Consider the following 16,231-nt stretch of genomic DNA (forward strand, 5'->3'; position numbering starts at 1 on the left):
AGGATGTGAGAACATCAGACTAATCACAACCTTCAATTAACAATCATCATAAGAAGGAAACAGACATATTGCAAGAACCCATTTGTATTAGTGCAAAAAAAAAAAGAGTCAAGACAAGGAACTTCAGTCTGTCTTACAAAGTTGCATTTTTCTAACACCTCAGAGATCTTTCTACTTGTAAGAGAGAGCAGTGAAGGCAGAACTGTGCAAGATGAAATTCACATTTGTATTAGAAGTACTGAGATGTCACTGATGATCACGTAGTGCTTGTGCTGAAAGTAATGCTGGAATCTGCTTCATGGTAGGTAAGTAAATATGAAGCATAAGCTTGTTCTCTATGGTAGAGTCACACCAAGTGACTGTTAGAAATGTGCTGTAAAAAGAGGGAATGGCCACTGTCACATGCCTGGCTTCTAGCAAATCATCCAAACCTTTCTGTTCAGGCATCTCAGCGGTTGGTTCGGTCCTGTGTAAATTACATTCTAGTCTTTCCACCCACCCCCACTGGAGGCTCCAGAGCAGCCTGGTTAAAAGCTGGGTTACAGCCCATCTTCCAGCATAGGGACAACTTCAGACATGGCCAACTTATGACTGGGATAGGACAGACAGTGTTGTAAAGAAAATTATGTCAAGTCTTGGCTCTGCTTTAGACTTCTTACAAGAAGGTGAAATCTTTTAAGAAAATCCTGAAAAAGCCTTTTCATGTGCAGTGTTTTTGATTCTGAGCCACTGTTTTAGACACCGTCCTGCAAAAATACTGCACCATGAACTACTTCTCTCTGGTAATATTGGCAGATTAAAAAGATCAAGTAAATTAGAAATACAAATTCATCATCACCACACGTAGTTGAACTTCAGCTGAACTCATTTCTCTCCTCGTGTCAAGACACCATGTGCCAGTTCTGCATTTCCCCCCCTGCTTAGCAGATCCATACAATTTATTAGCTTTGCAATTTGTGCCTCAGATGTGTAGCTCTAGTAAGGAATCCCCGAAGCCCCTTGATTTCACAGTGCAAATCATTTGCTATTCCTGGAGAAGGCAGAGACTGAGCTGCTGCTGTGCTGCTCTGTCAGCACACTGGAGTTAGCTCCCTGGGTACTCAAACACTGCTGCAGCGCCCATGCCGGTTCCGATGCACATGGAGACAACTCCATATGCTCTGAAATCGAACAACACATGGAATGAAGATCAGGTGGGGAAAAAGAAGAATACAATACATCTCAGCTACCCACTGCTCTCCTGTGTCACCAAGAGATTCTAACACTGGAGCCAAGTCCTGGTGCCCTGGAGTTCCTGCAGAGTTCCTGGTGTTTGCAGAGCACCTGGACACGCGTTCCTCTGCCTGCTGTTGGGACAGGAGCAGTGTGCCAGAAACCAGCTCCTTGGCCACCTGCCTCTGACACACCCGCAGCAAGGCTGAGCCAGGGGAACTGCTTTGATTTATCTGGACTGAGGAAGAAACTCCTGCTGCTGCCCTTGGCCTGGCTTTGCTGTGTAACAGACCAAGGTGAACTTGGACAGACAAACAAAGTACAGTGGGATTTGCGGAAAACCCGATTTCAGAGCGAGTTCTTCCACTTCAGTGTGAGGTGGTTTATTGTTACTGCCAGGTTTGCTTGGCAGTTAACAGCTCACCATCACTGCAGCCCTCCCCTCTAGGCCAGGGCACAGCTCATCCTAAAGCCAGTCCTGTGGCTCTGCAGATGCCAGCCCCAAAGAGAGCAGTGACAGAGCCAGCAGAAGCCGCTCTTTCTTCCTGCACCACCACGGGCCAGGACGGACTCTGCACTCACAGGCAGCAAGATACTCAGAGAGCCAACAGGAATTCCTGGTCAAAGCTATCCAAGGGGTAGAGAAGCATAACCCAAGCTGATGGTTACTTCTGGGCCTAAGCCACTTAGGTACATTTAAGGCATTAAGGCCAACTCCGTTCCTCAGTGCTCACCTTTTCCCTCTGCGCTTCAACTCGTTGAGCAAAGTGACAACTTGACGAGCCCCAGTACAGCCCAGTGGGTGTCCCAGTGCTATTGCTCCTCCCAGGGGGTTGACCTTCTCCATGGGAATGCCCAGCTTTTCAACACAGAACACAGCCTAGGAAGACAGAGGGAACGGGTTCACAAAGGTGCTCATGCCTCTGTTAGTTCTCAGCTCTCCCTCAACAGAGCTGAGAGGACTGGGTCATCTCACCCGTGTGTGAAGAGGGACAGCAAACCAGCTCCAGGGGCTTCAAGAGGTTTGTGCTTAAAATTAATTCAGCTCAAACTATGTAATTACACAAACTTTGCACTGTTGTGTCAGCTGCTCTTGAAGCACTAAACAGTTGGCACTCAGAGGCCTGACTCCAGCCAGGCCATCTTCCCCAGTGCCAAGGAGTGGAATGCAAAATGACAAATGCAAAGCCCACTGAGGGGAGGGAAGCCTCTCAACTGCACCTCCAGCTGAGCCCACACACTTGCTGACAGGCACCTCATGGATTCCTGGAAGACATGGTTCATTAAGGGCTTCCAAACTGCAGAGTGCAACACATGCACGTTGACAAATTACAGCTCTTGTGAAACAGATTTCATAAGCTGGTATAAGGATTCAATGGCAAAGATAACATTCCTAGTCAGTGCATTATTTTTCTGTTTTGCTTTCTGCTGTGGGATTGCTTTTTTTAAATATTAAGCTGGATAAGCAATGCCCTGCTAAGGAAAGGGAAACCAGTCTTTTCGTGTTCATTAACAGCTGATGCAGTATGTGGAACAAGTTAAAATCTTAATCTGAAGACTAAGCTGACATATACTCAGTTACCAAACTATGTAGCAAGACAAAGAGGATGATCACTCACCTGGCTTGCAAAGGCTTCATTGATTTCATATATATCAATGTCATTCAGAGTCAGACCTATAGTTCAGAGAAGTCAGGATTTCAAAGGAGATATTTTTGCTTTCTACCAAAGAGAGTAATTCACTCACAGCCTCCCCTGATTAATTCTAGTTTTGCTCCACAAATGATAGAAAGAGGGGGTCCTTGGCTGCATGTAGTGTGCCTACATTTGGACACATGTTTAAGTACACCACCATCTAAAGACTGCAAAATGTCCCAGTCCGTGGTACTGTGTCACTGAGCTCACCAAGCTTCCTTAGATGAAATGTCATTTCTTTGCAGAGGGATTACATCTTTAAGGATATTTCAAGACTGAAAGGTAAAACCATGGGTGAGCATGGGACTGTAGCCATGACAGGCAGACACAACCATCAGCACCAGATGTAAAAGCTGTTTAACCTGATGATGAGAACCCTGAGGAAAGTCTGTTGGGCTGGTGAGATGCCACAATTGGAAAGGAAAAAAACCCAAAACCCAAACAAAAAACCCACACCCCAACACCTTGGTCATATTAAGGATGAGAAAACAGCACTAAATGAACCCTAAACCACTTCCACATGTTAACTGTTTGTGAAGACTGTGAGGGAGTGCCAACTTATCCACAGGTACAAGTGAAGTGCATCACAATAATCCCAGCTGGGATCTCCTGCACTGTCCTGAAGTGAAGGTCACTGTTCCTGTGGCTGACAGCTCCACTTGCTAGAATAATACAACCTTCAGATTTCATCCACAGAACCCGCTGTGCCCTGTGCCCAACAGGGTGTGAAGGACAAGTGGTTCTTACCTGCCTTCTCCACAGCCACCGGGATGGCGTAGGCCGGGCCGATGCCCATCACATCAGGTGGGACCCCAACCACAGCAAAGGACCTGAGCACCCCCAGGATGGGCAGTCCCAGCTGTGCTGCTTTGGAGCGTCTGGCCAGGAGAACAGCAGCTGCTCCATCACTGACCTGGCTGGCATTACCTGTTGGAAGGTAGTAACACCTATTAACACCTTCTTTGCTTAAGCTGCAAGGCAGGTAAACCAGAGGAATGACACAAAGTAAGAACAGAGCTGACCTGCTGTGGTGCTTCCATCCTCTTTGAAGGCAGGCTTCAGCTTGGCCAAGCCTTCCAGGGTGGTGGAGGGCCTAATGCCTTCATCTTGGTGCACAGTGATTGTCTTCTGGTTGCCCTGGTTATCTAGAACAGTGGTCTTCACTGGAACAATCTCAGTTTTAAACAGTCCCATCTGCTGAGCTTTTGCTGCTCTGTTAAAGAACAGTATGAAAGTTTAAAACACTCCGGAGGTGAACTGCAAGAGAACTAAAGTCAAGGAAGAATTAACTAAGGTAAGACTTGGGACAAAGCTACAACACTGCTGAGCAGTGGACAAGACAACAGGCAAATACTTATTTCCATTCATGAGCAGACAAACTTCCTACCTGTAACATCATGGGAAATTTATCACTAACATGATGGACATTCTCCACAGACCTGGGTCACAGGGTCACACACTTCTAAGCAAGATCCCACTTCTGTTCCCATCAACACCCCTCGGACTGACTGACCACCACCAGCCACAGTGTGGAGCTGTACTTGCCCAGTGCTGCACTCACAACTGTGAGAAAATAAATGAATCCTGATGTTCAAACATCAGTTCTTATTTCTGAGTTAAAGAGGGGAAAAGGGCTAAGCCTTCACTGATAACTCCTGATAAGTTAAAGAATGGCTGAAGCTTCACTCATTCCTGGTTTTGTCCTCCTGAAGGAAGACAAGTTGAGCCCTAAGTAGACTTCAGATATAATCTTCTGGCCTTTAAACCTGTCAACCCAAACTGAAGGCAATTTCTGTTGCATAATTCAATGTGACTAGGTAGAAGGGTATTGATTTAGCAGTAAAGGAGGGGTAAAGAGAGGTTCTGGTCCCCAAGACAGCAGCATTAGCAGCAGGGAGAACTGACAAGACAGAACTGGTATAAGTAGGCAGAATGCAATCAGCTGAAGTTGAATTAGCTCAGGGCACACAGTTTTAATCTTTCCTATCAACAAGGTATTTAAAAGCCTCCCCAGTAGAGCTGATATAGAAGATCTACCTTCCAGCAGAGCACCCTTTCAGAGGGAATACAAATTGGAGACTGAAAGCTTGTTTGACCTCCTTCATCCCTTTATACTTTTACTAATAAAATGAAAATATTTAATACTGGAAGGTAAGCAAGACCTAGAGCAAAGTGCTGAGGGACAGATCAGTAACTCCACAGACATCCTGAGACCAGGGCCAGAAAATCACCCTTTCCTCATGCAAGGGGAGGATGGTGTTCACATCCCCTTTTGCGTTATCAGCTCGATGTCAGTGAGAAAGGCTGGCATGCCAAGTTCCCTAGAAGCAGGGCCAGAATATAAAGGTTAACTGGCCTGTGCAGTGGCTTCCTGTATTAGATAAATAACTGGACCGGGGCAGTGCTTGAACTGAGCTCTGAAATTAAGTTTTAACTCTTTGACAGCAGCAGCTTTAGTGTCAGACGCCGGAGCGCGAGTAACACCCCTTGGGCTCCAGGGGCCACAGCACTTGGGCAGGGATTTAACCCAGAGGGAAGGTTGTTAGTGGAAGGACTGGACTCCCTTGGAGCCAAACACCTGCAGCAAAGACAAGCCACTCTCCTCAGCAGCTCCGCAGTGCTCTAGAAACAGCTACATTTAAATAACCCCTCATGGGAAGGTTTCCTTCTGCTGCCACTCCCATGTTCAATTTCAAATGACACGGAGCCAAAGCCACTAGGAAAATACTGAACCATCCATTTGTTTCAGAAGCCTCAAGGAGGTCACATCCTTTGGAAACTGAAAAATACAGAGGCACTCACTGCTCAAGACTTGCACACCTGGTGATATGACACCAGGTTAGTCACACCATCTCCAGTACAGCTCTGGACTCAGGTTTTCTTACCACACAACCCAGGACATGTTCTGTCAGGGTCTTTCCTCTGACCATCTCAAGCTTCATTACTCACTATTAAGGTTTGGAAGGCAACACCAAGGCTGCACTTAACCACTCCTGGCAAGCAGCAATGCTTCTACTTGTATTTATTCCTTAACTAAAAGGTTAGAAAGAATAGAATCATTAAATGTCTTGGGTTGGAAGGGACCTGTAAAGGTCATCTAGTCCAACCCCCCTACAATAAGCAGGGACATCTCCAACTAGAACAGATTGCTCAGAGCCCCATCAAGCCTGACCAAAACAAAACAAAAACCAACAAGAACAACAAAAGGAAAAAAAAACAAACCACAACAAAGCAACAGACAAAAAGCATTTACTTTTGTTGGGAAGCCAAGGCAAAGGCATCTTGCTTCTTTCGGGAAACTCCAAACTTCTCTGCCACGTTTTCTGAGGTTATTCTGGGGAAAACAACATCACAGAATCAATCCACAGACTCCTCTACAGGAGCTGACATTCTTCTACTAAGGCAACACAAGGTACAAGCCTTGGCTTCACTCTCAAGGCTCACTGCTGTCTTCTCAATCCAGAACTGCTTGGCAGAAGCAGATCCTGAATCAAATCTAGGACCAAAACAAGGTTCAAATCCACCTTTATTGTTCATTGAGCTTAAGACATAAGGCAGGGAAAGCTCTCAGAAGAGCCCCTGATCTTCCCCTCATTTCACATCATTTATCTTCTACCATAACCAAGGAAGATGCTGACAACATACAGATCAAAGCTCACCATGTGAGGAAGAAAAGAACAGTTTCCCACACCACATTCACGTGGATTTGAAACAGTACAGTCAGTGCAGAGACAGACCATCCAGAAAACCCCTGAACTTTGGGAAGAGGGTACACTCACCCCATAGGAATAAGGCAATCTCGAGCTTTGCTGTTTTCCATCATATTGGAACTGATATCACCAGGGTTATTTGCACTTCTGAGGGACATCGTTTCCACCCTAAACACAAGAACAATTTGCATTTTCTGTTTGCTACCAGTGCTTTCATGCCATGTATGAGGTTAAGTGCTCCATTAAAACTGATCAGAACTCAGTATCTTGACAACATGCTTTCCTGTCATCCTACAGAAACACAGTAATAATTAAGAATTGGCTAAGGCAGAAGCTCTTGAATCATCAATATAAGAATTACCATGAAATAAAAACTCTGCTAGATTAAAGTGGTCCTTGTTTCACTAAAAACAGGATACCTGTGTCAACAAGTTAAGTTATTGTTTCCACAGCTAGGAAAGCATTGCTAATGATTCTGGCACTTTTGTCCTCAAACATTACAAAAATCCAAGGTTCTAGGTCTGGAGCTTCCAGTGAGATGTTCAACAGCCATAAAAACGCCACTTCCAGCTTAAGAACTGGTTGGCAGCATCCTAGGCATGAAGGAAACCATTATGCTACTTGTATTTTACAACAGAAGGAATTTAAGACATGGATCCCAGAGGCTGCAGCCCTTCCCCTGCACCTGAGTTAACAGACTGAAGATATCCCATTCCACTGCATCCCAACACAACCATCACTGGAGACCAGGGAGCTTCAGTAAAGTCAGTCTAGATCATGAAGGCTGCGATGGGAAGGGGGTTTGAATTCTACTCTGCACCACTCAAGAAGTCATTAAGAGTAGATAACAAAGAAACTATTGCTGGAAAATGCAAGACAAGCAGAAAATAAGGCTTTTCCCCAAGCAGCTTATAGTAAGTGCTATCAGGAGTTTAAAGTAACTCTAAAATTATGTGCATTGCTGCTTTACTTGACTTCAGCTGCATCTGCTCCCTGAAGGAAGGTACAGAATCAGGTTTTAAGTGAGAGCAAACCACAGCTGCTGTTTTGGCTTGTGCTCCAGTATCTCTGCATCTACAGAGGGGGCGAGTCCACTCAGAAGAAGAGCATGGATCAGGATACACCCAGCTCACAAAAGCTGTTTGTAACATACAGATTTTGTGTCTTTGTGGAGGACCCTGCAGGGCAGAAGCCAAAAAAACGACCCACAATGAAATGTTGGTGGCTTCCACACCCAAAGGTGCAAAGGCTGGATCCCAAACCCTCTGAGCCTTTCAGTACTTTTACATCAGAGGAACACACTGTCTGGCTGAGCTGTTCATTTCACAGCAGGCTAAGAATGGTTTCTCAGCATCAGATCTTGCTCAACCAGGCTATGTGTAGGGATTGACAAAGCTGTAAAGATCTTTTCCTAAGGACTACTGGATGAGTGTGGACAGTAATAATTCAAGAAAGACTTAGGAGTTACCAAGGTAAAGAAAAAGAGGAACCAAATGTTTTAGCCTCAGGATTACTGAATACATTTTTTTGTTATTTGTTCTTCTGAAGTGAATGTGTCTGTGGTCGCTAGTGTTTCTCTAAAGCCAACTTAACATTTAATCCTCAAAAAAATAAACACTTCTGATGAAGAACACCTGTAACTCTGTAGAACAGTTGTTAGCCCTGCTAGGATATTAATTTCTTGATCCAAGCTAGCTGCTGGTATTCTAAGACACCAGTTCACTGGAGACTAGTGAAAAAGCAAACCACAGCAGGCTCTTCCAGGCTGTCGGAGCTCTGCATGCAAGTGGTATCCAAGAGCAGAGTCAGAGGACCATGATAAAACAGGCTTTTGCATGTTGTAAGGGACAGACATGTCACCAAGACCAGTTCCTGGAGAATTAAAGGATTTTCAAGCACCCTCTCTCAGACCCTTTAAGATGACCCGCTCTGTGAAAGTACTCAACAGCCTCTAGCAATACACAAATTGCATCTGCAGCCACCACTTCAATTCAGGTCCTAATTTTAAAGCTGATTCACTTATTTGTCAAACAAGGACAGCATTTATCTCCTGAGAGGGGCACAGATCTGGCTGGAAGGGGTTTCTAAGAGCTCTTGCAGAGGGACAGTGTTACCTCCAGGAAGCCTATGCAAGTACCATAAGGAGATTTTCTTACCCGCAGGCCAAGCCAATGTCATACGATCCATTTCGGATGCCACCTGTAACAGCAGGACAAAAACATTCTTACTGTCAGGAGGAGCAAAAGCACCTCCATTCCAGCTGTGGCTTCACCAACATCTGAGGCACCCACTACAGCTGGAAGGTGCGTTCCCTCCACCCCACCCTCTGCCAGAACGTGAGCCAGGTCAAGGAGCTGATGGGGCTGAAGACTAAGCAACCATAGCCTGACATGCAACCAGAGAGGACAGGAGAGACCCTTACAGAAGCTCCTCATGTGGAAGTAATGGTAGAACTCATCTTCAGAAAACCAAGTTACTTCTCTAGGGGTAAACTCGGCCACTCAAGGTTATACGTATTCAACTCTTAAGTATTTGGGTGCATAAGGAAGAGTGTGGCCAGCAGGTCAAGAGAGATCATCCTTCCTCTCTGCTCTCCCCTGGTGTGGCCACATCTGGAATCCTGCTCCCCAGTCCAAGAGAGACAGGGAACTGCTGGAGAGAGTCCAGGGGAGGGCAACAAAAATGACTGGGGGATCGGAGCGTCTGCCTTATGAGGAAAGGCTGAGAGAGCTGGGACTCTTTGGCCTGGAGAAGAGAAGGCTGAGGGGAGACCTTGTTAATGCCTACAAGTATCTAAGGGTGGGTGCAAGGAGGATGGAGCCAGACTCTTCAGTAGTTCCCAGTGACAGGACGAGGGGCAACAGGCACAAGCTGGAACATGGGAAGTTCCACCTCAATATAAGGAAAAACTTCTTTATGGTGAGGATGACAGAGCCCTGGGACAGGCTGCCCAGAGAGGTTGTGGAGTCCCCTTCTCTGGAGATATTAAGACCCACCTGGATGCAGCCCTGAGTAATGTGCTCCAGGAGATCCTGCTTTAGCAGGGGAGTTGGACTGGATGATCTCTGGAGGTCCCTTCCAACCCTGACAATTCCATGATTCTCTAACAACACACTGACAACTCCTAAGAGCAGGAGACATTATCACCACTTTTACTGCTCAGAGAGACTGGAGGACAGGAGAAATGAACACCTGAGGGTGTGGCAGGCATCAGCTCTGCCCCAAGTGCCCACAACACTCACCAGCTATATTGATGATGGCCTGCAGCCCCGAGGAGCACTGCCGGTTGACGCTGGAGCACGGCACCGTCTCTGGAATACCGCTAGGAAGCAAGACAGCCTTGGCAGAGACCCAGCGATGAAAACCACACAACAAACCAAACAACTACAGAGAACATTAAGCCACGCGATTAAACTTTAACCCTCAAGTTCAAGAGAGATCCCTTTACATGTTTGTTGACCTACTTGGTGCTGCACCAAGAGAAAGCAAAGTTCGTAGATAAATTCCAAATGTGATTGGCAAGCGGCTCCAAGTGTTGCCTCCCCAGGGGTCTGTCTTCAGAAGGTCCTCTCTAAGCAGGGCCCTCTCCTGTGCCTAGTTTCCAAGGGCCAGAAATACTAAAAAGCTCTGCAATATTTGTAATTACCAGGGGGCTGTGTCTGCACCTCTCCAAGGGGGTTGCACACTGATCAACGTGGCAATAGACACTGGCTGAAGTATTTGGAAGCTGGGATCCAACTCAACAAAGAGACCCAAGACAAGTCCACGGTTTCAGGCCCACAGAGAGCAGAGGGAAGCACAGCCTTGCATTATGGAGAAGCAGCAGGCACAGCTGGGAGCCCACAAACAAGATCTCCTGTTCAGAGGTTCAACACAGGTATCCCAAAAAGATGAACTGGCCTCACCTCTGCCTCTCTCTCCATTGCCAGGAGTGCTCTCCAAACCCCAGCACAGTTATCCAAACATACAAAGCCTAATTTCCAGGCAAAAGGTGATGTGCTGTAACCTTTTAGGAGCACACCAGCCTCACTGCTACCTCTGAGACAGCGCTGCTCCACAGCCAAGGCTTGAGAAGGGAAGGAGGAACCTTCACCTGGTTGAGAGTTTACCTTAGAAACTGTGCCACTCTTGCAATCAAAGCACCAGCTCCGGGCTGCAGCACGTTTCCTAGGTGCAAAGATACGATTCCAGTCAAGTGGTTGCATTTCCCTCACTATTTGCTGCGGGCATGGAAGGGGATGTTAACCTATCCACAGCTTGGTGCTGCCCAGCACACAGGCCAGAGCCCCACCACCCAACGGAACAGGCACACGGGAGCACTGGTTTCATACACCAAAGGCAAGGATCCCACGGGACAGCAGGAGGCACCTGTCCCAGAGAGCTATCCCCACCAGGAGTCTCAGGTCTGGGTGAGTGGAGGCTGTTCACTCACCCACACAGATGTCTCCCAGGACCTCAGGGCGAAGATTGACATCCTGAAGGACAGCTGTCATGACAGCAGACAGCAGCTCATCGGGGGTGGTATCCTAGAAGCACAGGGGATAAGCACTACTTAAAACACCAGAAACTGCCCGGGAACAATCACCACAAACCGCACATGATGCTCACACAGCTCCACTGCGCTTCTCAGCTCGCGATGGTCTTAATTTCCCCCTAAAAACAGGATTATCCTGCGTGGCTTTTAGCCCTGGGTATCTTCCAAGCATTTACCTCGCTCCGCTTTCTATAAGCACGCTTCCTAGAGCCCTCAAAGCCAAACAAATAGGGCGACAAGTTCTGTGACACGACTCAGCAAGCGGAGCCTCCGAATCAGCGCGGTGGGAGGAACGCGGGTGTGACCAGAATTACCCCGAGGGATGACGAGCACCGCGCAGCCTTGGGGGGCCCCCCTGGCCCCTTGGCCAGAGCCCCAGGACGGCACCTGCCAGCCAGCGAGGACAAGGGCCGCTCCAGCAGGGTGGCAGGGCCGTGCCAAGCACCACGGGCACCAAGCCAGCCGTGCAGGTGAGGGAGATGACGCTGCTTTTCCAACCGGTTTTGATCGGGGCAGCTCACAGCAGCGCGGGGGTTTTTAAGGGGAGGCGGGAAACTCATCAGCGCCTCGGCCGGCTGTGCTTGGGGTGCCAGTGGCTGTGCCACAGCGGGGGCACGCAGCCCCCGGCCGCTGAAACCATCAGCAAAGGCCGTTCCAGGCAGTCGGAAGGCAGAGGCTGGCGAGCAGGCGGGGTGCCGGCACCCCCGGGGTGTGTGTGTGTGGGGGGGGACAGGCCCGTACCTTGAAGCCGCCGCGCTTGGCTCGGCCGATGGCGGTCCGCTGCCCGTGCACCACCACCACATCCTCGGGGCTGGCGGTCCGCGGAGAGGCCCCGGCGCGGCTGGCACACGGCGAAGCCCAAAGGCCGGTGCCGGCTCCCGGCTGGGGCCCGGCCAAGTGCCCCAGCACCAGCTGCACCCGCCGCGCCGCTGCCATCTTGTCCCCGCCGCCTCCGCGGGCGGCGCTCATTTGCATGGCCCCGCCCCCCCATGGCCCCGCCCCCCCGGCGCCGCAGGGGATGGGGTGGGGGGGGGCGGTGGGAAAGTGACGGGAAAAGGGGAAATGTGGGTGTGAGGGCAGCGGTACCGATGTGAGCAGGGCTGGGGGGGGAAGGAGAGAAAATAGTGAGGGTTGGGGAAGGGAAGGGAAGGGAAGGGAAGGGAAGGGAAGGGAAGGGAAGGGAAGGGAAGGGAAGGGAAGAAGGGGAAGAAAGAGGGGGAAGGAAGGGAAAGGGGGAAGGAAGGAAGGAAAGGAAGGAAGGAAGGAAGGAAGGAAGGAAGGAAGGAAGGAAGGAAGGAAGGAAGGAAGGAAGGAAGGAAGGAAGGAAGGAAGGAAGGAAGGAAGGAAGGAAGGAAGGAAGGAAGGAAGGAAGGAAGGAAGGAAGGAAGGAAAAGAAAGAGGGGGAAGGAAGGGAAAGAAAGAGAGGGAAGGAAGGGAAAGAAAGGGGGAAGGAAAGAGGGGTTAGGAAGGGAAAGAAAGGGGGAAGGAAAGAGGGGGAAGGAAGGAAGGAAGGAAGGAAGGAAGGAAGGAAGGAAGGAAGGAAGGAAGGAAGGAAGGAAGGAAGGAAGGAAGGAAGGAAGGAAGGAAGGAAGGAAGGAAGGAAGGAAGGAAGGAAGGAAGGAAGGAAGGAAGGAAGGAAGGAAGGAAGGAAGGGGAAGGGAGGAAGGAAGGAAGGAAAAGAGGGGGAAGGAAAGAGGGGGAGAGGAGGGAATGGAAAAGGGTGGGAAAGGGGAAAATAAAGAAAATTAAAGAAGAAATAGAAGCAAAGAAAAGTAAATAGGAATTAAATTTTTAAAAAATCAATAAATTAAAAAAATATAAAGCCCAGTACTTTGGGAGCAGCTGAAGAAGACAGGAGGCAAGGCCAGGCCGAGGGAAGCCCTGCTGGCTCTCTGCCTGAAAGGAGGGTGCAGTGAGGTGGGGTGGGCGTTTTCTCCCAGATAACCAGGGATAAGATGAGAGGAAATGGCCTCAAGTTGCACCTGGGGTGTTTTAGATTGGATATTGGGAAAGAGTTTCTTCACTGAAAGGGTTGTCCAGGCAAAAGAAAATAAAATAACAGTAATTAACAAAATAAAAAAAAAGGCAAAACCGACAAAAATTACTTTACATGGCATAATATTACATTCTCTTTTCCTAGTTTCATTCTGTACATCAGAACACTGCAAGGGTTTTAAAAAATAAAAAGGCAAAGGCACCTGAGGAGCGAGTCGCACACGTGCACACACACACACACACGTGTGCACACACATACACACAAAGACACATCCATCCACGGGAGGATTTGGGTGGTTTGGGAGCCCTGGGAATGTTTTGGGACAGCCAGGAACCCCGTTTTGCTCTCAAGGCTTTGGAAAGAAGAAAAACACCCGCCCACCGTTGAAGGGCTGAGAAAAATCAAACCCAAACAGATTCAATTAAAGAGGAGAAAACAGCCTAAAGATGGGTTGGTTTGGTTTGTTTTTTTAGCTTTGGTGAAAACACGCTTTGTTACCCTCTCCTGACAAAATCCTGTCCAGCCAACACCGATTTTATTTTTTTCTTGTGTGTTTTTTTTTTCCATCCATCCATCCATCCCGTATTCCCGATCAGACTGATGGATTTGGTCCTATTCACAGAATAAAATTCTTCATTCCCCCTTGGAGAAAAGAGACAACTTTCATCCCCCTCCCCAGGGAGAGCTGCCCATCACCACTCTGGTCACCTGGCACAAAACCCCTGCAGCCCCCCAGCTTCACCTGCAGCCACAGTTACAGGGAATCCTTTTAGCTATTTCTTTTAATTCACCCTAACCCGTGTGGTTTATGGGTGTTTGTTTGGTTTTTTAACTGAAACAATTCTCATTTCTGCTTCTCTTTTCAGAGCTGGGGACAAGGACCCGCTCCCACCGCCACGTCGGTGGTGCAGAGTCCTCACCTCTTCCCCATGGAAGAATTCAAGGATTCTCAATTTCCACTTCAGTCCAAGCATCACTTTTCGTTTTTCAGCTAAAAATAATATTAAAGTAAACGCGTGTTGGACACACTGGCCTGTAACTGCTTATTTAACCCTTTGCTGAGCCAGGTGGAAATAGATAATGCAGCAGGGAAAGGGGGGACACGGGATGGTGCAATTTATTTGTCCAAGATCACCAAGATCTAATGAATCAATTAGCTTCCAGGGACTCTGTGCATGCTTCCTGCCCCGGTTTTCCAGCAGGGTAAGTAGCTCAACTCAGCTTTTTCCACAGGCCCATTCTCTCCTGCAGCTTCAAATATGCTGCAGGGAGAAATCTGTTCCCAGCTGCCCTTGGCTGATGCGGATCTGCTCTCCTGGGCTGAAGCTTCGTGGTCCTGCAGCTGCTCTCTCGGGCACCACTTGGGGGGACATCCCCCTTCCCTGCACCCCGGGGCTGGTCCCGTGAGGCACGGAGAAGGCACCCAGCCCAGAGCACCGGACTTTTTTTGCCCAGTTTTAGACACCCGCTCGGGTTTTACGGAGAGCCCCTGGGCTTACTCCTGCAGCTCGGCTTCCAAAACGCACTGGCATCCCTCCCTCCCGCCCCAGCACGGCAGGGCTACGTGGCCACGAGCAAGTGGACCTCGCCAAGACCCCTTCCAGCTCCCACCTCAACCCCTGATGCTTCCCAGCACCAACTGGCCGCTGCTCAGGCATCGACAGCACCCGCACCATCCCTCTAGCACGGCCCGTGGCAAGAGGTCCCGGGCATCCGTCCGCGGGTGATCCCAGCAGAGACCTCCTACGCCTCGAGAAGACCCCTTCTTCCAAGGTGGGCAGGCACACACGCACACACGCACACGCAAAGGCAAAGTCCACGCGGCTGAGCCCGGCCCCGGGGTCGAGCCTCACGCCTTGATTGTAACCGCTTAAGGCACAGGGTGAAAGCCGCCCCGCTGGAGACGCTGCCCGCCGGCCACCTCCCGCAGCGGCCGGCTCCCTCGCTGAGCGGGAACACCCAGGTCGTCCCCCCCCAGCCCCGACTCCGTGGGTCTGAGGATCATCTCCTTCGGCTGGGCGGAAAGCCGTGAAAGGTGTCGATGGCCACCCAGCATCATCCTCCGCTGCTCCTGGGAAGGCTGCCAGCCTCACTGTCACGCCGGGGGGCGGTGGGTGGGGAGGGTTTGGACAGATCCCAATCCCTGCACTTCCCCCGAGGGATGAGTAAACACGGCGAGGAGGGGGGGGACAACCCCGACATCCCTGGCGGCCAGAAGGTTCCTCGGTCCTAGGCCAGCACACCCACCCGCACAGTCCAGGGAACCCCTCGCTCCGAATCCCTGGCACCCAGGGATCCGAGCGCAGCTGGGAAACCCAACAGCGCGGCGGGTGCCCGAGCCGGTGACAAGCAAGGAGGGACCTGCGGGGGCCAGCACCGCCAGGGCAGCCCAGGACGGAGGCCTGAGCCGCAGAGCCCAAAAGGCCGCGGGGCCGATCCCGCCGGCCTTTCCCCATCCCCGCGGCCTCAGAGCCCGCAGCTGACGAAGGGGTGTCTCAGCAGGTCCTCGGCCGTCGGCCGCCGCTTCTCCTCCACGAAGATCTGCTGGAGGAAGTTGCGGCAGGAGCTGGAGACGCCGTCGGGGAGCTGGGGGTTGGTCGGCTGGGTGGCGATTTTAAAAATGGCCGCCATGGCTTCGAACTCTGCCCACGGAGGCTTCTCTGTTAACATCTCCACCACGGTGCAGGCCACGCTCCTGCAACGAGGCCAAGCAGGCAGGGTAAGGGACAAGCGTTCCACATCTAACTGGCTCCAGGATGGGGCTCGCCGGGAACAGTCTGCACTCCAGTAATTGTGCCCACCCCCCCACCCCGAAGCTCACTGCTCACACGGGTCCTGGTGAGAGTGGACTTGCCCTGAAGCTGGTGGCTTTTCTGCCCGTCTTAACTGGCAGAGAGTACGTTTCATAAAAGCACGTCCTGAAGGGAATCCCAGACCTGAGTTCGGACACCACGGATTCAGCAACAGCAGGTAGTTCCCCCAGGAAGTGGAGCCAGAATGAAACGTTTACCCAAACTCAGCTTCATCTCTGACGTGCACTGAAGAAGGAGCATGTCAGATGAGCAGCAAAGAGCCTGAGAGGTTT

The 16,231-nt window shown here is 50.0% G+C and overlaps 2 protein-coding genes across 7 annotated transcripts in view; both read right to left on the reverse strand.

Annotated features, from left to right (window-relative positions):
• Positions 1-66: 66 nt before the first annotated feature.
• Positions 67-12,119, reverse strand: ACAA1 (acetyl-CoA acyltransferase 1). 2 transcript variants are annotated; one of them, XM_051612673.1, is made up of 12 exons: positions 11,892-12,119; positions 11,049-11,142; positions 10,726-10,783; positions 9,859-9,938; positions 8,773-8,815; positions 6,686-6,784; positions 6,160-6,240; positions 3,929-4,119; positions 3,654-3,833; positions 2,832-2,887; positions 1,947-2,092; positions 67-1,160 (listed from the first exon to the last, which is right to left on the reverse strand). In XM_051612673.1, the coding sequence occupies exons 1-12, from the start codon at positions 12,117-12,119 to the stop codon at positions 1,085-1,087; spliced, it is 1,332 nt and encodes a 443-aa protein (XP_051468633.1). In that variant the 3' UTR covers positions 67-1,084. The 2 variants fall into 2 exon arrangements, with proteins under 2 accessions (XP_051468633.1, XP_051468634.1); XM_051612674.1 differs by lacking the exon at positions 11,892-12,119 and adding an exon at positions 11,327-11,442.
• Positions 12,120-13,251: 1,132 nt separating this feature from the next.
• LOC127381833 (mitogen-activated protein kinase kinase kinase 3-like) overlaps positions 13,252-16,231 on the reverse strand; it is an 81,041-nt gene continuing 78,061 nt past the window's right edge. For all 5 annotated transcript variants that reach the window (XM_051612672.1, XM_051612669.1, XM_051612670.1 and 2 more), the window contains one exon: positions 13,252-15,841. In XM_051612672.1, the coding sequence (XP_051468632.1) occupies positions 15,613-15,841 (229 nt within the window). In that variant the 3' untranslated portion in view covers positions 13,252-15,612. The remainder of the gene's footprint in view (positions 15,842-16,231) is intronic.

Source organism: Apus apus, chromosome 2 (genome assembly GCF_020740795.1).
Source record: "Apus apus isolate bApuApu2 chromosome 2, bApuApu2.pri.cur, whole genome shotgun sequence".
NCBI classification, from domain to species: domain Eukaryota; kingdom Metazoa; phylum Chordata; class Aves; order Apodiformes; family Apodidae; genus Apus; species Apus apus.